This window comes from Pseudophryne corroboree, chromosome 7 (assembly GCF_028390025.1).
Source record: "Pseudophryne corroboree isolate aPseCor3 chromosome 7, aPseCor3.hap2, whole genome shotgun sequence".
NCBI lineage: Eukaryota > Metazoa > Chordata > Amphibia > Anura > Myobatrachidae > Pseudophryne > Pseudophryne corroboree.
The window spans coordinates 178,857,558-178,873,520 of NC_086450.1; the positions used below are offsets into that span (position 1 = coordinate 178,857,558).

At 46.4% G+C, this 15,963-nt stretch overlaps 1 protein-coding gene across 6 annotated transcripts in view; it reads right to left on the reverse strand.

Moving 5' to 3' along the window:
* The window catches only part of ATG9A (autophagy related 9A), a 176,444-nt gene that overhangs the window by 63,989 nt on the left and 96,492 nt on the right, over positions 1-15,963 (reverse strand). For 5 of the 6 annotated variants that reach the window (XM_063933823.1, XM_063933826.1, XM_063933822.1 and 2 more), the window contains one exon: positions 13,680-13,723. The exons of the other annotated variant lie outside the window; for it this stretch is intronic. In XM_063933823.1, coding sequence (XP_063789893.1) covers positions 13,680-13,723 — 44 coding nt within the window. The remainder of the gene's footprint in view (positions 1-13,679; positions 13,724-15,963) is intronic. 6 annotated transcript variants of the gene reach the window in all.

A 15,963-nucleotide genomic window follows, 5' to 3' on the forward strand; every position in this document is an offset into this window, starting at 1 on the left:
TCCAAGAGCCACACATCCTGTGGTCCTGGGCCTTCCATGGCTCCGTCTTCACAATCCTACAATTGATTGGACGACTACGCAAATCCTGGCATGGGGTTCCTCCTGTGCTGAGACATGTTTGTTTAAAGTATTGCCTGTCTGTTCTTCCTCCCCCAGGTCGTCTGATGTTCCACCTCCTCCATATCAAGATTTCACGGATGTGTTCAGTAAAGCTTCTGCTGATATCCTTCCTCCTCATAGAGAATGGGACTGCCCGATTGATCTCGTTCCAGGGAAGGTTCCACCTCGAGGCCGAACTTATCCGTTGTCTCTGCCTGAGACGCATTCTATGGAGGAATATATTAAAGAGAACCTAGCAAAGGGGTTCATTCGACCTTCTTCTTCTCCAGCCGGCGCAGGCTTCTTTTTTGTAAAAAAGAAAGATGGTGGTCTGCGGCCGTGCATCGACTACAGAGGTTTGAACGACATTACCATCAAGAACCGTTATCCTTTACCCCTGATTACTGAGCTCTTTGACAGAGTTAGCGGAGCTACCATCTTTACAAAGCTGGACTTGAGAGGTGCATACAATCTCATCTGGATCCGTGAGGGTGACGAGTGGAAGACCGCCTTTAACACCCGTGACGGACATTATGAGTACCTCGTCATGCCCTTCGGATTGAGCAATGCTCCAGCTGTCTTCCAGCATTTTGTCAATGAGATCTTCAGAGAGATTCTATACCGTCATGTCGTGGTCTATCTAGACGATATCCTCATTTTTGCCAACGATTTAGAGGAACATCGTTTTTGGGTTAAAGAGGTTCTGTCCCGTCTCCGTGTCAATCATCTCTATTGCAAATTAGAAAAATGCGTCTTTGAAGTCAAGTCCATTCCGTTTCTAGGGTACATTGTGTCCGGTTCCGGACTAGAGATGGATCCTGAGAAACTACAAGCAATCCAAAATTGGCCGGTACCCTTAACCCTCAAAGGGGTCCAGAGGCTCTTAGGGTTCGCCAACTATTACCGAAAGTTTATACAAGACTTTTCCACCATTGTGGCGCCTATTACTGCTTTCACTAAGAAGGGTGCTAACCCGTCCAAGTGGTCTGAAGAAGCCATGCAAGCATTTCATCTTTTAAAACAAAGGTTCATCTCTGCGCCTGTTCTGAAACAGCCTGACATCGACTCTCCTTTCATCTTAGAGGTGGATGCCTCCTCCGTTGGAGTAGGAGCGGTGTTATCTCAGAGGGCTAAAGATGGCCATTTACACCCTTGCAGTTTCTTCTCCCGGAAGTTCTCCCCAGCTGAGCGCAACTATGCCATTGGCGACCAGGAGTTGCTAGCCATCAAGCTCGCTCTAGAAGAGTGGAGGTATCTGTTGGAGGGAGCTTCTCATTCAATCACCATACTTACAGACCACAAGAACCTTTTATATCTGAAAGGCGCACAATGTCTCAACCCTCGTCAGGCCAGATGGGCACTTTTCTTTTCCAGGTTCGACTTTAAACTCCAGTTCTGTCCGGGCTCTCAGAATCGCAAGGCCGATGCCCTTTCCCGCTCATGGGAGCAAGAAAATGAGTCAGAGTCTTCAGACAAGCATCCTATTATAAATCCGTTGGCATTCTCCACGGTAGGGATGGACTCTACGCCCCCATCAGGGAAAAGTTTTGTGAAACCGATGCTAAGGAAGAAGCTCATGCATTGGGCCCATGCTTCCCGTTTTGCCGGACATACAGGTATCCAAAAAACCTTGGAGTTTATCTCTAGGTCCTATTGGTGGCCAACTCTGAAAAAGGACGTCTTGGAGTTTATTGCATCTTGCCCAAAGTGTGCTCAACATAAGGTATCCCGCCAGTCGCCTGCGGGGCAACTGGTTCCACTATCTGTTCCCCGTCGACCTTGGACCCATTTGTCGATGGATTTTATTACAGATTTACCCATGTGCAACAAGTTCAATACCATCTGGGTGGTAGTTGACCGGTTCACCAAGATGGCACACTTCATTCCTCTCACCGGTCTTCCGTCAGCTTCCAAGTTGGCTCAAGTATTCATACAAGAGATCTTCCGACTCCACGGTCTTCCTGAAGAAATCTCAGATCGAGGAGTTCAATTCACAGCCAAATTCTGGCGAAGTTTATGTCAAGTCCTCCAAGTCAAGCTAAAGTTTTCCACGGCTTACCATCCTCAGACCAATGGTCAAACCGAGAGGGTGAATCAGGACTTGGAGGCCTTCCTCCGCATCTATGTGTCCTCCTCTCAAGATGACTGGGTTCAATTACTTCCCTGGGCCGAGTTCTGTCATAACAACCAGTATCATTCTTCATCTGCTTCAACACCATTCTTCACTAACTTTGGATTCCACCCTAAAGTCCCTGAGTTCCAACCGCTTCCAGCAACTTCTGTTCCTGCAGTGGATATCACCTTGCATCAGTTTGCCAATATCTGGAAGAGCGTACGATCAGCTCTGCTCAAAGCATCGTTCAGGTACAAGAAGTTTGCGGATAAGAAGCGTCGAGCAGTTCCTGCTCTCAAGGTGGGTGATCGGGTATGGTTATCCACGAAGAATTTGAGGTTAAGAGTTCCCAGTATGAAGTTTGCACCTCGCTATATCGGTCCTTTCAAGATTGAACAAGTCATCAATCCTGTTGCTTACAGACTCCAGTTGCCTCCCTTCTTAAAAATACCCAGGACATTCCATGTTTCCCTGTTGAAACCGCTGATCTTGAATCGGTTTCATTCCTCACTCCCTCCAACTCCGAAAGTCCAAACTCAACGAGGCGTTGAGTATAAAGTGGGCAAGATCCTGGACTCACGTCACCGTTACGGTCAACTACAATATCTTATTGACTGGAAGGGTTATGGTCCTGAGGAACGTTCATGGACCAATGCTTCTGATGTCCATGCTCCTGCCTTGGTCCGGAGATTCCATTCCAAGTTTCCTCAAAAGCCAAAGAAGTGTCCTGGGGCCACTCCTAAAGGGGGGGGTGCTGTCACGATCCGGGTATCTGGACGCCATTTCTTACCCATCAGATGCCTCCTAAGGCTGGCTCAGCGCTCCAGGACCGGATCCCATCTGTTATCCTGATGTGTACATTCCTGTATCCTCTCCTGTCACTCTGGGACGCTGTCACAGTAAACGCCATATTACACCTGGCATGGCGTCTCCCGCGGCCTCCGCCGCCGTCCCTGAACTTCTGCATGCAGAGTGTCTGAGTGGCGATTACGTCAGCCGCGGCCTCCGCTGTGTCCGCGTGGTTGGATGTGCATCTGTCAGCCTGGCGCCTCCTGTCTCCGGTGGCCGGCGCCGCCATTACTGTTTTCATTACCACATGGATTACAAACCAAACTTCCCTCCAAGTGTCTGCATGGGCGCAGCCATCTTGGATTCTGTCAGCTGATCATTTCCACCAATCTGTTCTCAGTATTGATAATCTGCATAATTGCCTAGCCAATCCCTTCCTTGCTGCAGGTATAAATACACTGTGCCTGAGCAAGGAAGGCGTCAGTGCTTTGGTTGTCAAACCTAGTTCCTGTTTGTCTCTCTCCTGTGATTGTCTTCCAGGTTCCAGCTCCTGTCTCAAGACTTCCACCATAGAGACCCGCACCAGCATTCCACCTGCGGTGTAGCCTGACTCTCCAATCCATTGTGGATTCATCTGTTTCCAGCTACAGCATTACCTGCTTCCAGCTCAGCTTCCAGCAGAGTACAGCTTCTCTTAAAGGGCCGGTGTCCTTTCTACACTTTACCACTCTCCACCGGTATTATTATTTCTCCGCTCTCAAGTTCTACATTTCAGTTCATATTTCATCGCTCCCAAGTTCATTCATTATTTAACTGGTTCCAGCCAGTATCCACTCCGTGCTAACAACAGTCTGGTTCCAGCCAGTATCCACAGCAGCCGTTTTATCTTCAGCAACCCAGCTTTTCCTGGAACACCAGCTGGCACAATCCTGGGTTATCTCCATTGCTACAGTCGGGCCTGGTAAGGACTTTCCATCTAGAAGATTATAAGAACTATCTCACACTACCAGTGCCCTGTGGCTCCTGCCATCCTGTAGTACCCAGGAACTGTATTTATTCTTTGCTGACTTTTACGTTTTCTTTTACTGCTGCTGTGTTGCGGAGTTGTCATAATAAACATCATTGACTTTTATCCAAGTTGTCGTGGTCACGCCTTCGGGCAGTTATTATTCATGTTACTTACATGTCCAGTGTTATGCACACCAGTGCCTGCAGGAAAGTACTGGTGTCAGGACTGTTATGCACTCCAGTGCCTGCAGGAATGTACTGGTGTTTGAACTGTTATGCAAAACAAATGGACTCACAGACAGACTAGGGAATATGACATAACGTACACAGAAGGTGGTAGGGTAACAAAATACACACAACGTGAACAGAGAAGCCCAGAGGCTAAGGAACTGGGTATCTCCCTTGTATTAGAACTGCTCAGATGTGAAAAGCAAGATGTTGTGTTTTAATACATAGAAAACCCGAAATGCTGTTGCTAAGGGCAACAGCAAAACCCTAAAGGGTTACCAACGGGTGTGGCAGTAAACTCCTTGGTCAGAGATGGAATGATAGACACAAGGAGATTCTCCACAATCCTAATTCTCACTTGCAGTGCACAGGTTCGGTTTACTGCCACTAAACTGACCCCTGACACCTAGCACAGTGAGACAGGATTAGACAGGCAAGTCTTAGAATACAGCCGCAAACTTGCTAAGTTCACAGAGTAGTAACAGAAATCCAGCAAGCTAAACGACTGACTCCAGTCTTACTGCTAGGTCTGGATTGGCAGAGTGTAATACCAAATCCCCAGGCCTATTTGCAGTAAGCAACAAACAAATACAAAGCTACACAGTACTGGCTAACTTTCAGAAACTGACTAACCAACAAAGATTCAGCAGCATCTGCTTACCCTGAAAAGAGGCCTTATAAAGCAGGTGCTGTCCACGCCCCACTCAGACCTCACAGACTGTGAGCACAAAAACCAGCACCGGATCCCCTGCCATGCACAGAGCCTATAACCACTGCACAACAAAAGACCCGAACCGGAGTATCAGCTGCGCTCAGGTTACTCCGCTAGCACTTGTCTCCCGGTTGCCATGACGACGTGGCAGCACAGGGCAGGAGACCCTAACAGTACCCCCCCTCTGACGAGGGGTCAAAGAACCCCTACCACCGGGTTTATCGGGGAACTGCGAGAAGAAAGAGCGTATCAGTCTGGGGGCATGAAGATCACAACTGCGCACCCACGACCGCTCCTCCGGGCCATACCCCTTCCAGTGCACCAAAAATGACAGCCGACCCCGAACCACCTTGGAGTCAAGAATCCTTTCAACAACAAACTCCCTCTGGCCACGTATCAGAAGAGGGGAAGGTCTTCCACTGGAAGAAGGATTACTAATCGCCCGTTTTAAAAGGGAACAATGAAATGTTTTATTGATACCCAAAGAACGGGGCAGATCTAACTGAAATGCCACCGGATTGATAACCCTGGTGATCTTATAAGGGCCGATGAACCGGGGGCCTAACTTATGAGATGGCTGTCTCAACTTCAAATTCTTGGTAGACAACCAGACGAAGTCTCCTAATTTGAAGCTGCAGGGTCTTTTCCGCTTATCAAAAACCCTTTTGGTCACTAATGACACAGACACAAGGGCTTTCTTCACTTTCCGCCAAATACCTCTAAGGACCGAAACCACAGAGGAACCACCAGGCGTGGAGTCCAGGGGGTCAAAAGAATTGGCCTTAGGATGATGCCCATACACACAAAGGAAGGGAGAGATCCCTGTAGCAGAGTGAGCCGCGTTGTTATAGGCAAACTCCGCCATGGACAGATGAGCAACCCAGTCAGTCTGACACTTGGAGACATAACACCTGAGGAACTGCTCCAAGGACTGGTTCACCCTTTCAGTCTGCCCATTAGACTGCGGATGGTAGCCCGATGACAAGCTGACAGAAATCTGGAGATCGGAACAAAATGCCCTCCAGAATTTGGCCACAAACTGGGATCCGCGGTCAGAGACCACATCAAGTGGCAACCCGTGGAGACGCACAACATGCAGCATAAATAATTCAGACAGGCGTCTGGCCGATGGCAGCCCAACCAGTGGAACGAAGTGCGCCATCTTCGAAAACCTGTCAACGACAACCCAGATGACTGTCATCCCCGAGGATTTGGGCAAGTCCACCACAAAATCCATTGAAATGTGGGTCCATGGCTTAGATGGGATAGAGAGTGGATGTAGTGGGCCAACAGGAACCCCTCTAGGAGTCTTATTTCGGGCACAGATGTCACATGCCCGAACCCACTGATCCACATCCTTAGCCACCGAGGGCCACCACACCGCCCTAGATAGCAACTCCCGAGTTCTGGCAATACCCGGGTGACCTGCAGACTTCTTGGCATGGAATTCCAGGAACACTCGCTGTCTTAACCTAGGAGGCACAAACAAAAGACCTACCGGAAGGTCTGGAGGAGCCTGCTCCTGTGCTCTAAGGACTAATGATAAGAGGTCCTGGGTAATGCCCACTTTAATACATGATGGGGAAACAATGGGCAACGGCTCCTCGGTGGTCTCCTGGATTGGAGCAAAACTCCGCGAGAGCGCATCAGCCTTGATGTTTTTTGACCCAGGGCGATATGTTATCAAAAAATTAAAGCGAGCAAAAAACAAAGCCCATCGTGCCTGCCTGGCATTGAGACGCTTCGCTGACTCTAAATATGCCAGATTCTTATGGTCAGTGAGAATTGAGACCACAAACTTAGCCCCCTCAAGCCAGTGTCTCCACTCCTCGAGTGCATCCTTAATAGCCAACAATTCCCGGTTACCCACGTCATAATTCATCTCGGCAGGCGAAAATTTACGGGAAAAGTAAGCACAGGGATGAAGGCGATTATCTGACACTCCCATCTGAGAAAGCACTGCCCCAATACCCATCTCAGAGGCATCCACCTCCACCACAAAAGGACGCTCTGGATCTGGGTGTCGCAGCACCTTGGCCGAAACAAATGCCCTTTTGAGACGGGCAAAAGCCGCTTTAGCCTCACAAGACCAGTGAGCAACATCCGCCCCTTTCTTAGTGAGTGCCACCAAGGGCGCCACTATAGACGAAAATCCAGCGATAAATCGTCTATAAAAATTCGCAAAGCCCAGGAAACGCTGAAGCGCCTTCAAACTAGTGGGCTGCACCCAATCCAGGACTGCCTGTACCTTGGAACCCTCCATTTGGAAACCTTCTGGGGAGATAATATATCCTAGAAATGCGATTTGCTGAACTTCAAATTTGCACTTCTCCAGCTTCGCCCCAAGCCGGTGGTCTCTGAGTTTCTGGAGGACTAAGCGTACATGCTTCCGATGTTCCTCCAGGGAATGGGAGAAGATTAGGATGTCATCTAAGTATACAACTAAGAATCTATCCAAATATTCCCTGAGCACATCATTCATGAAATCCTGGAAGACTGCCGGGGCATTACAGAGCCCAAAAGGCATCACCAAATATTCATAATGCCCCGAGTGGGTATTAAAGGCAGTCTTCCATTCATCCCCCTCTCTTATTCGGATTAGATTGTACGCACCGCGAAGGTCAATCTTAGAAAAAATGGTGGCAGTACGAAGCTGGTCAAACAAGACCGAAATGAGAGGCAGTGGGTATGAGTTTTTAATCGTGATACGGTTCAATTCCCTGAAGTCGATGCAGGGTCGCAACGAACCGTCCTTTTTACCCACGAAGAAGAACCCCGACCCAACTGGAGACTGTGAAGGTCTGATAAATCCCTTAGCCAAGTTCTCCTGAATGTACTCTGCCATAGCCTGAGTCTCAGGACGTGACAGGGAGTACAACCTGCTCTTGGGAAGCTTAGCATTTGGCAACAAATCAATGGCACAGTCATAGGAGCGATGGGGAGGTAGTACCTCTGCAACTTTTTTGGAGAACACGTCCGCAAAATCTGCATAACACCCTGGCAATCCTGGCAAACTTAGCTGCGAGAACCTGACTGGAAGGCTCAAGCAACTCCTGAAACAATCAGTACTCCAACTAAGAATCTCCCCAGAGACCCAGTCAAATTGAGGATTGTGGGCCCTTAACCAGGGTAACCCCAACACCAATGGGGCAAAAGTACAGACAGTCACATAAAAGGACAATTTTTCAGAGTGTGTGGCTCCAATAAACAAAGAAATCTGGCTAGTGCAAGAGGTAATTTTACCTTGGGATAATGGTTCCCCGTTTAACCCACAAATCTCAATTTCCGATGCCAAGGGTACTAAGGGAACAGAGTGTTTCAGGGCGAATTGGCGGTCCATAAAAACCCCGTCGGCCCCACTGTCCACAAAGGCCTCAGTCTTGACAGTTTGACCGAGGATCTTCAAGGTCACCGGAATGATAAAAGTCTTCTTGGGAAATTCTGACTTCTGGCCTGACAGGATATTTCCCATCACCCTCAGGCCCTGAAGTTTTCCGGCTTTTCTGGGCATGATACTACCACATGACCTTTATTCCCACAGTACAAACACAACCCCTGCTGTCTCCTCCGCATCTTCTCACGCGAGGAGAGGCGGGTAGCCCCAATCTGCATAGGCTCCTCGGAAAATTCCTCAGAGTCTGAGGTTCCCTTGGGAAGGAAGGAAATCTCAGTCTCCCTTTCAAGCCTACGCTCTCTCAGCCGTCTATCCACCCGGATGGATAACTGCATGAGCTGATCCAAGCTATCAGGCAAGGGATGTTGTACCAGTTGGTCCTTTATCTGGTTAGAAAGACCTCTTCGGTACTGGTGTCTCAGGGCTGGGTCATTCCACTGGGTATCATGGGCCAACCTCCGAAACTCCGTACAGTAAACCTCAACTGGCCTTCGCCCTTGCTTAAGGATCGAAATCTGAGCCTCGGCTGAGGCCGTCTTGACAGGGTCATCATACAACATGCCCAGTGCCGTAAAAAAAGCATCAACACTTTTAAGCGACGGACAGTCAGGCTGCAACCCATATGCCCAGACCTGTGGGTCTCCTTGTAGCAAGGAAATCACTATGCCCACCCGCTGAATCTCCGACCCAGAAGACTGAGGCCTAAGCCGGAAGTATAGCTTGCAGCTCTCCTTGAAACAAAAGAACTGCGAGCGATCTCCAGAAAAACGATCCGGGAGATTTACTTTCGGCTCCTTAACCCCTGCAGGTGCTGCTGCTGCGGGAGCTCCGCCAGCAGCCTGGGAGGTGTGCATTTTAATGGACAAATCATTAAATTTTTGAGTCAGGACCTGCACCTGATCAACCACCTGTTGCAACGTATTTTGAGGGGTATGCTCCATATTCCCACAAAATTTCAACAGGAGTATTGGGCTGCTGAATATGTTATGCACACCAGTGCCTGCAGGAAAGTACTGGTGTCAGGACTGTTATGCACTCCAGTGCCTGCAGGAATGTACTGGTGTTTGAACTGTTATGCAAAACAAATGGACTCACAGACAGACTAGGGAATATGACATAACGTACACAGAAGGTGGTAGGGTAACAAAATACACACAACGTGAACAGAGAAGCCCAGAGGCTAAGGAACTGGGTATCTCCCTTGTATTAGAACTGCTCAGATGTGAAAAGCAAGATGTTGTGTTTTAATACATAGAAAACCCGAAATGCTGTTGCTAAGGGCAACAGCAAAACCCTAAAGGGTTACCAACGGGTGTGGCAGTAAACTCCTTGGTCAGAGATGGAATGATAGACACAAGGAGATTCTCCACAATCCTAATTCTCACTTGCAGTGCACAGGTTCGGTTTACTGCCACTAAACTGACCCCTGACACCTAGCACAGTGAGACAGGATTAGACAGGCAAGTCTTAGAATACAGCCGCAAACTTGCTAAGTTCACAGAGTAGTAACAGAAATCCAGCAAGCTAAACGACTGACTCCAGTCTTACTGCTAGGTCTGGATTGGCAGAGTGTAATACCAAATCCCCAGGCCTATTTGCAGTAAGCAACAAACAAATACAAAGCTACACAGTACTGGCTAACTTTCAGAAACTGACTAACCAACAAAGATTCAGCAGCATCTGCTTACCCTGAAAAGAGGCCTTATAAAGCAGGTGCTGTCCACGCCCCACTCAGACCTCACAGACTGTGAGCACAAAAACCAGCACCGGATCCCCTGCCATGCACAGAGCCTATAACCACTGCACAACAAAAGACCCGAACCGGAGTATCAGCTGCGCTCAGGTTACTCCGCTAGCACTTGTCTCCCGGTTGCCATGACGACGTGGCAGCACAGGGCAGGAGACACTAACATCCAGGGGTCTGATACAACCTCCCAGGTTCCGGTACATCTCAGCCCCTACAACTGAGGCTGCCTCCCGTCAGCTCAGGCCCTCAGTTGTGACAACATTCTAATTGCTTTAGGAAAAAACTACATTTCAGTCTACTAGTCTTACACAACAAAGACCTATAACGTAACTTAGAAGGAAGCAGGGTAAATACCCTGTAATTAGGATGAGTTTCATCACTCAGTATACTCCTGGCCTTATTAAGGAGCCTCTTTTCATAAATGGTCTGGATATTTGGCAATGGTAAACCGACTATTCTTTCGGCAGTTTTAACAATTCTATCGAGCGATTTACGCTCTGCTACGTTACAATTTCCATACCAAACGGAAATACCGTAAGTAAGCACACTCTCAATAGTACAAGAGTAAAAGTTGACTAAAATTGGCTCAGATATTCCTGCAGAACGCAGTTTCCTTAAAAAATATAACCGTTGTTGAGCTTTCTTTATGGCATTGTCAATATGGAAATACCATGACAAATCATTCGATATGATCATACCCAAAAATTTAAAGGATATCACTGTCTCGACCTCTTGCTTGTCCAGAACCAAAGGACTGTAAGTGTACCGATGGGTTGTCCTAAAGTCCAAGATCATCTCTTTTGTCTTTGTAACGTTAAGGATTAGATGATTATCCTGGCTCCATTTCTCTAGCCTACTTACTTCAAATATAAATTCTGAGTCATCGTTCCCACTAATAAGCCCTATAATGGCAATGTCATCCGCAAATTTAAGTATGTGCACCTTATCTGATTTAGAAACACAATCGTGGGTGAACAAGGAATAAAGTAACGGACTCAGCACACATCCCTGTGGCACGCCTGTGCTAATCGTTACCTCGTTTGTAATTTTATTGTTGATCTTGACTGCCTGAGGCCTATTGGTTAAGAAGTCAAAGATCCATCTGCAGACAAAACTGTCCACACCTAACTGGGTCAATTTGTTAATTAGAGAAATGGGAACAACGGTGTTAAACGCCGAACTATAGTCAACGAATAAAATTCTCACTGAAGAATCCTTATTTTCCAGATGAGTAAGCACATGATGAAATAAAGTAAGGGCTGCATCATCGGTAGATCTATTTGCCCTATATGCAAATTGGAACTGATCAAGAGTGGCCGGTATGAAGCCCTTTAAGTGTCTAATAATCAGTTTTTCAAATGACTTCATAATTAATGACATAAGGGCAATTGGTCGGAAGTCATTTGGCTCATTAGTATTAATTTTACAGTTTTTTGGGATAGGAGTGATTACAGTTGATTTAAAATTTTTAGGAACAATACACTGTGCTAAAGAACAATTAAAAATTATGGTAAAAATACCTGCTAGCTGTTCCGAGCAGGTCTTAAGGAAGACTTACCTGTTGAAACGTGTTGGTGGAGAGTGCTGTGGACATCTGTTTAGAGTACTGGGACTCTAGAGGACTTGGATTTGCAACAGACTTGAGGGGGCATTCCGGACTTCATACCCCCATCAGGTTATGTACGTTCTTTTTTCCATCACTGCGTCCTAAGAGTCGTCTGTACACACAGATGGCATATATATTTTTTAATACACCCCAAATTGGGAATTTTGTGCAATAAATGTGAAGATTTTAGAACCATCCCTGATATAGACGTCCTTTTCCTTCCTATTCTACCCTGTTATGAACACGAGGATTACAAACAGGGAATAGGAGATTGAAAGTAGAATCGCTGATGTAAAGATATCTTTACATGAACATAACAGCAGTTGTGGCTGTATGTTGGGTACGCCTATTTTTCGCTTTATATATTGTGCACTGTGGGATGGTCCCATAAACAACTAATAAATAATACCATTTACGGATTGGAGTTGTAGTACGGAGTGAAAGATACCTTTATGGGAGGAATCTGCTTCATTTTGGTGTGAGTATGCCACTTCATTTATATGTCTGAAATAACGGGTGACGGAAGCACCAATTATGACTTAACAACCCTTGTTAAGAAAGAAAGAAAGAAACTTGGGCCATCCGTTATTACACTATATACGTTTCCCTCTTTTTCTTTGTCTTTAATAAATATACTTCGAGAATACCATCACGTATGACACTTCACTTACTAATTGGAGAAGTAGAACAAAAACTCGTTTGGTAACCAATTACATCTAGTATACAAGAGGAGTCCACACAGAAACACTGGTCGTTGAAATTATTTGTATGATTATATATGTTTTAGGGTTTGTGTAGTGAGCGCTACTAGTTATTGTGCCCAAATTTATCTTTGTTGTATCTTTCGAATGAATTGGGTTGAGATGCTATTTGATAAGGAGAAGAAGGCCTCTTCCTTCTTTGATACGTGGGAAAGTTTTAGTGCAACTTTTCCAACTTCGACACAATCCCAGATCTATCAAAATATGCGATTGACACAGTGGTACGAAACACGAATTCTTCTAGGTGATCCCCCTATTACACTGCCTAACGAGTGAATGCCAGACATCGCTTTTTTTTTTTTTTTTTTACTTTGGTTGCCCCTCCCTGTGTGCCTAATTTACATCTCTGCTCAAGATTGATGTACGTGCTTGGTTTTAAGTCTTAAGATATATAGACATCTGTATATTGTAACGATTGCTTTGGAAATGGATTGAGGTATTTCACAGTATGTTACTCTTCATTATGTATATTATATCTTATGCTTAAATCATATGCTTATGTCTGCAAAACTGTGTGCAATGCCTTTGCTTCAATAAATACAAGTATATTTAAAAAAAAGAATTATACAGGGGAGCTGATTGGTTGCCATGGGCAACTTCTCCATTGGCTAACTTCTCCACACTTTTCACTGCTTCATGAATAGACCCCTTAGACACTACTGTGCATAGTAGAATCCCCTGATTATGGGCCCTCGTTCCTAGTTGATAGCTAGCTGCTTTCGGTCGCAGCGTGGCGATTAGGTGAAAAAGCGGCCTTTCTGCGCATGCGTATGGGCCGCAGTACGCACGCGTGAAGTACTTTCACACAAAACTATGCAGTTTTACACAAGGTCGAGCAACGCTTTTCTATCGCTCTGTTGATCGGTGAGTGATTGACAGGAAGTGGGGTGTTTCTGGGTGGTAACTGCCCGTTTTCCGGGAGTGTGCTAACAAACACAGGCGTGTCAGGTAAAAACGCAGGCGTGCCTGGGGAAACGGGGGAGTGGCTGGCCGAACGCAGGGCGTGTTTGTGACGTCAAAGCAGGAACTAAACTGACTGAATTGATCGCAAGGAAGGAGTTCGCACTTCTGCTAAGCTAAGAAACACTCCCAGGGGGCGGCGCCCTAGCGTGTGCACTGCTGCTAAAAGCAGCTAGCGAGCGATCAACTCGGAATGAGGGCCATTGTTCTGTACTTGTATCCTTCTCTGAATTCCTCCCAGTCTGCAGCACTCAAAGGATACTCGAGAAAAGAAGAGATCGAGGTTCTCTATGTGATTCCATGGGGCTGGGGAAAACAAATGTCAGACTGTCATATGTTACAGTAGAATAAAAAAAAAAAATACTAAACCACGCTCCACTCATTTCAACACAGCGAATACGGCAGACACTGGGATCAGAGACCCTGGTTCCTGCATGAGTCTGCTGTCCCAGTGTTTCAGAATGACCCACAGCTTATACTGCTACTGCATGTGTGAAGAGAAGTGGTGTGACCACACCAGAGTAAATGACCTGGAAGCCAGCACTATTGTCAGTCTGAACAAGCCCATACACTGGGAATTACATGCGTTGTATGTACAGTGACAACACAAACAGTACTCTGGATACGATGTACCACATGAACAATACATGAGCCTGCAATTTAGAAATTCTACATAAACAGAGGTAACAACGCCATGTTCTATGAAAAAAATAAAAATAAATGAAAACAATACCATCAATCTTTATTGTAGAATTTCCCTACGTTATGTCACACATTTCTTTTGTCAGGCTTTGCCTTAATGTAATATATCCCAATTGTGTAAATAAAGTTGGCAGAATATTATTTAAAAAAAACTCTAGACACAAACGCATTATAAAAAAAGCCCCAACATTTATAGATTATATTTTTGTCCCTTTCATACAAATAAAAGAGAAAACAAATAAAGGTTTAGTATCCCTTATCCAAAATGCTTGGGACCAGAAGTATTTTGGATATCGTATTTTTCCGTATTTTGGAATAATTGCATACCATAATGAGATATCATGGTAACGGGACCCAAGTCTAAGCACAGAATGCATTTATGTTTCATATACACCTTATACACACAGCCTGAAGGTAATTTTAGCCGAAATTTGTAATAACTTTGTGCATTAAACAAAGTGTGTGTACATTCACACAATTCATTTATGTTTCATATACACCTTATACACACAGCCTGAAGGTCATTTAATAATAATAATAATTTCTCTAACGTCCTAGTGGATGCTGGGGACTCCGTCAGGACCATGGGGAATAGCGGCTCCGCAGGAGACAGGGCACAAAAGTAAAAGCTTTAGGATCAGGTGGTGTGCACTGGCTCCTCCCCCTATGACCCTCCTCCAAGCCTCAGTTAGATTTTTGTGCCCGGCCGAGAAGGGTGCAATCTAGGTGGCTCTCCTAAAGAGCTGCTTAGAGTAAAAGTTTTGTTAGGTTTTTTATTTTCAGTGAGTCCTGCTGGCAACAGGCTCACTGCATCGAGGGACTTAGGGGAGAGAAGTGAACTCACCTGCGTGCAGGATGGATTGGCTTCTTAGGCTACTGGACACCATTAGCTCCAGAGGGAGTCGGAACACAGGTCTCACCCTGGGGTTCGTCCCGGAGCCGCGCCGCCGACCCCCTTGCAGATGCCGAAAAATGAAGAGGTCCAGAAACCGGCGGCAGAAGACTTTTCAGTCTTCATAAGGTAGCACACAGCACTGCAGCTGTGCGCCATTGTTGTCAGCACACTTCATAACAGCGGTCACTGAGGGTGCAGGGTGCTGGGGGGGGCGCCCTGGGCAGCAATGATAGTACCTTATTCTGGCTAAAAATACATCACATATAGCCCCTGGGGGCTATATGGATGTATTTAACCCCTGCCAGGTCTCAGAAAAACGTGAGAAGAAGCCCGCCGAAAAGGGGGCGGGGCCTATTCTCCTCAGCACACAGCGCCATTTTCCCTCACAGAAATGCTGGTGGGAAGGCTCCCAGGCTCTCCCCTGCACTGCACTACAGAAACAGGGTTAAAACAGAGAGGGGGGGCACTGATTTGGCGATATGACTACATATATTAAAATGCTATAAGGGAAAAGCACTTATATAAAGGTTGTCCCTGTATAATTATAGCGTTTTTTGGTGTGTGCTGGCAAACTCTCCCTCTGTCTCCCCAAAGGGCTAGTGGGTCCTGTCCTCTATCAGAGCATTCCCTGTGTGTGTACTGTGTGTCGGTACGTGTGTGTCGACATGTATGAGGACAATGTTGGGAGGCGGAGCAAATTGCCTGTAATGGTGATGTCACTCTCTAGGGAGTCGACACCGGAATAGATGGCTTATTTAAGGAATTACGTGATAATGTCAACACGCTGCAAGTCGGTTGACGACATGAGACGGCCGGCAAACATATTAGTATCTGTCCAGGCGTCTAAAGCACCGTCAGGGACGTTATAATGCCCATTTTACCTCAGTCGGTCGACACAGACACGGACACTGACTCCAGTGTCGACGGTGAAGAAACAAACGTATTTTCC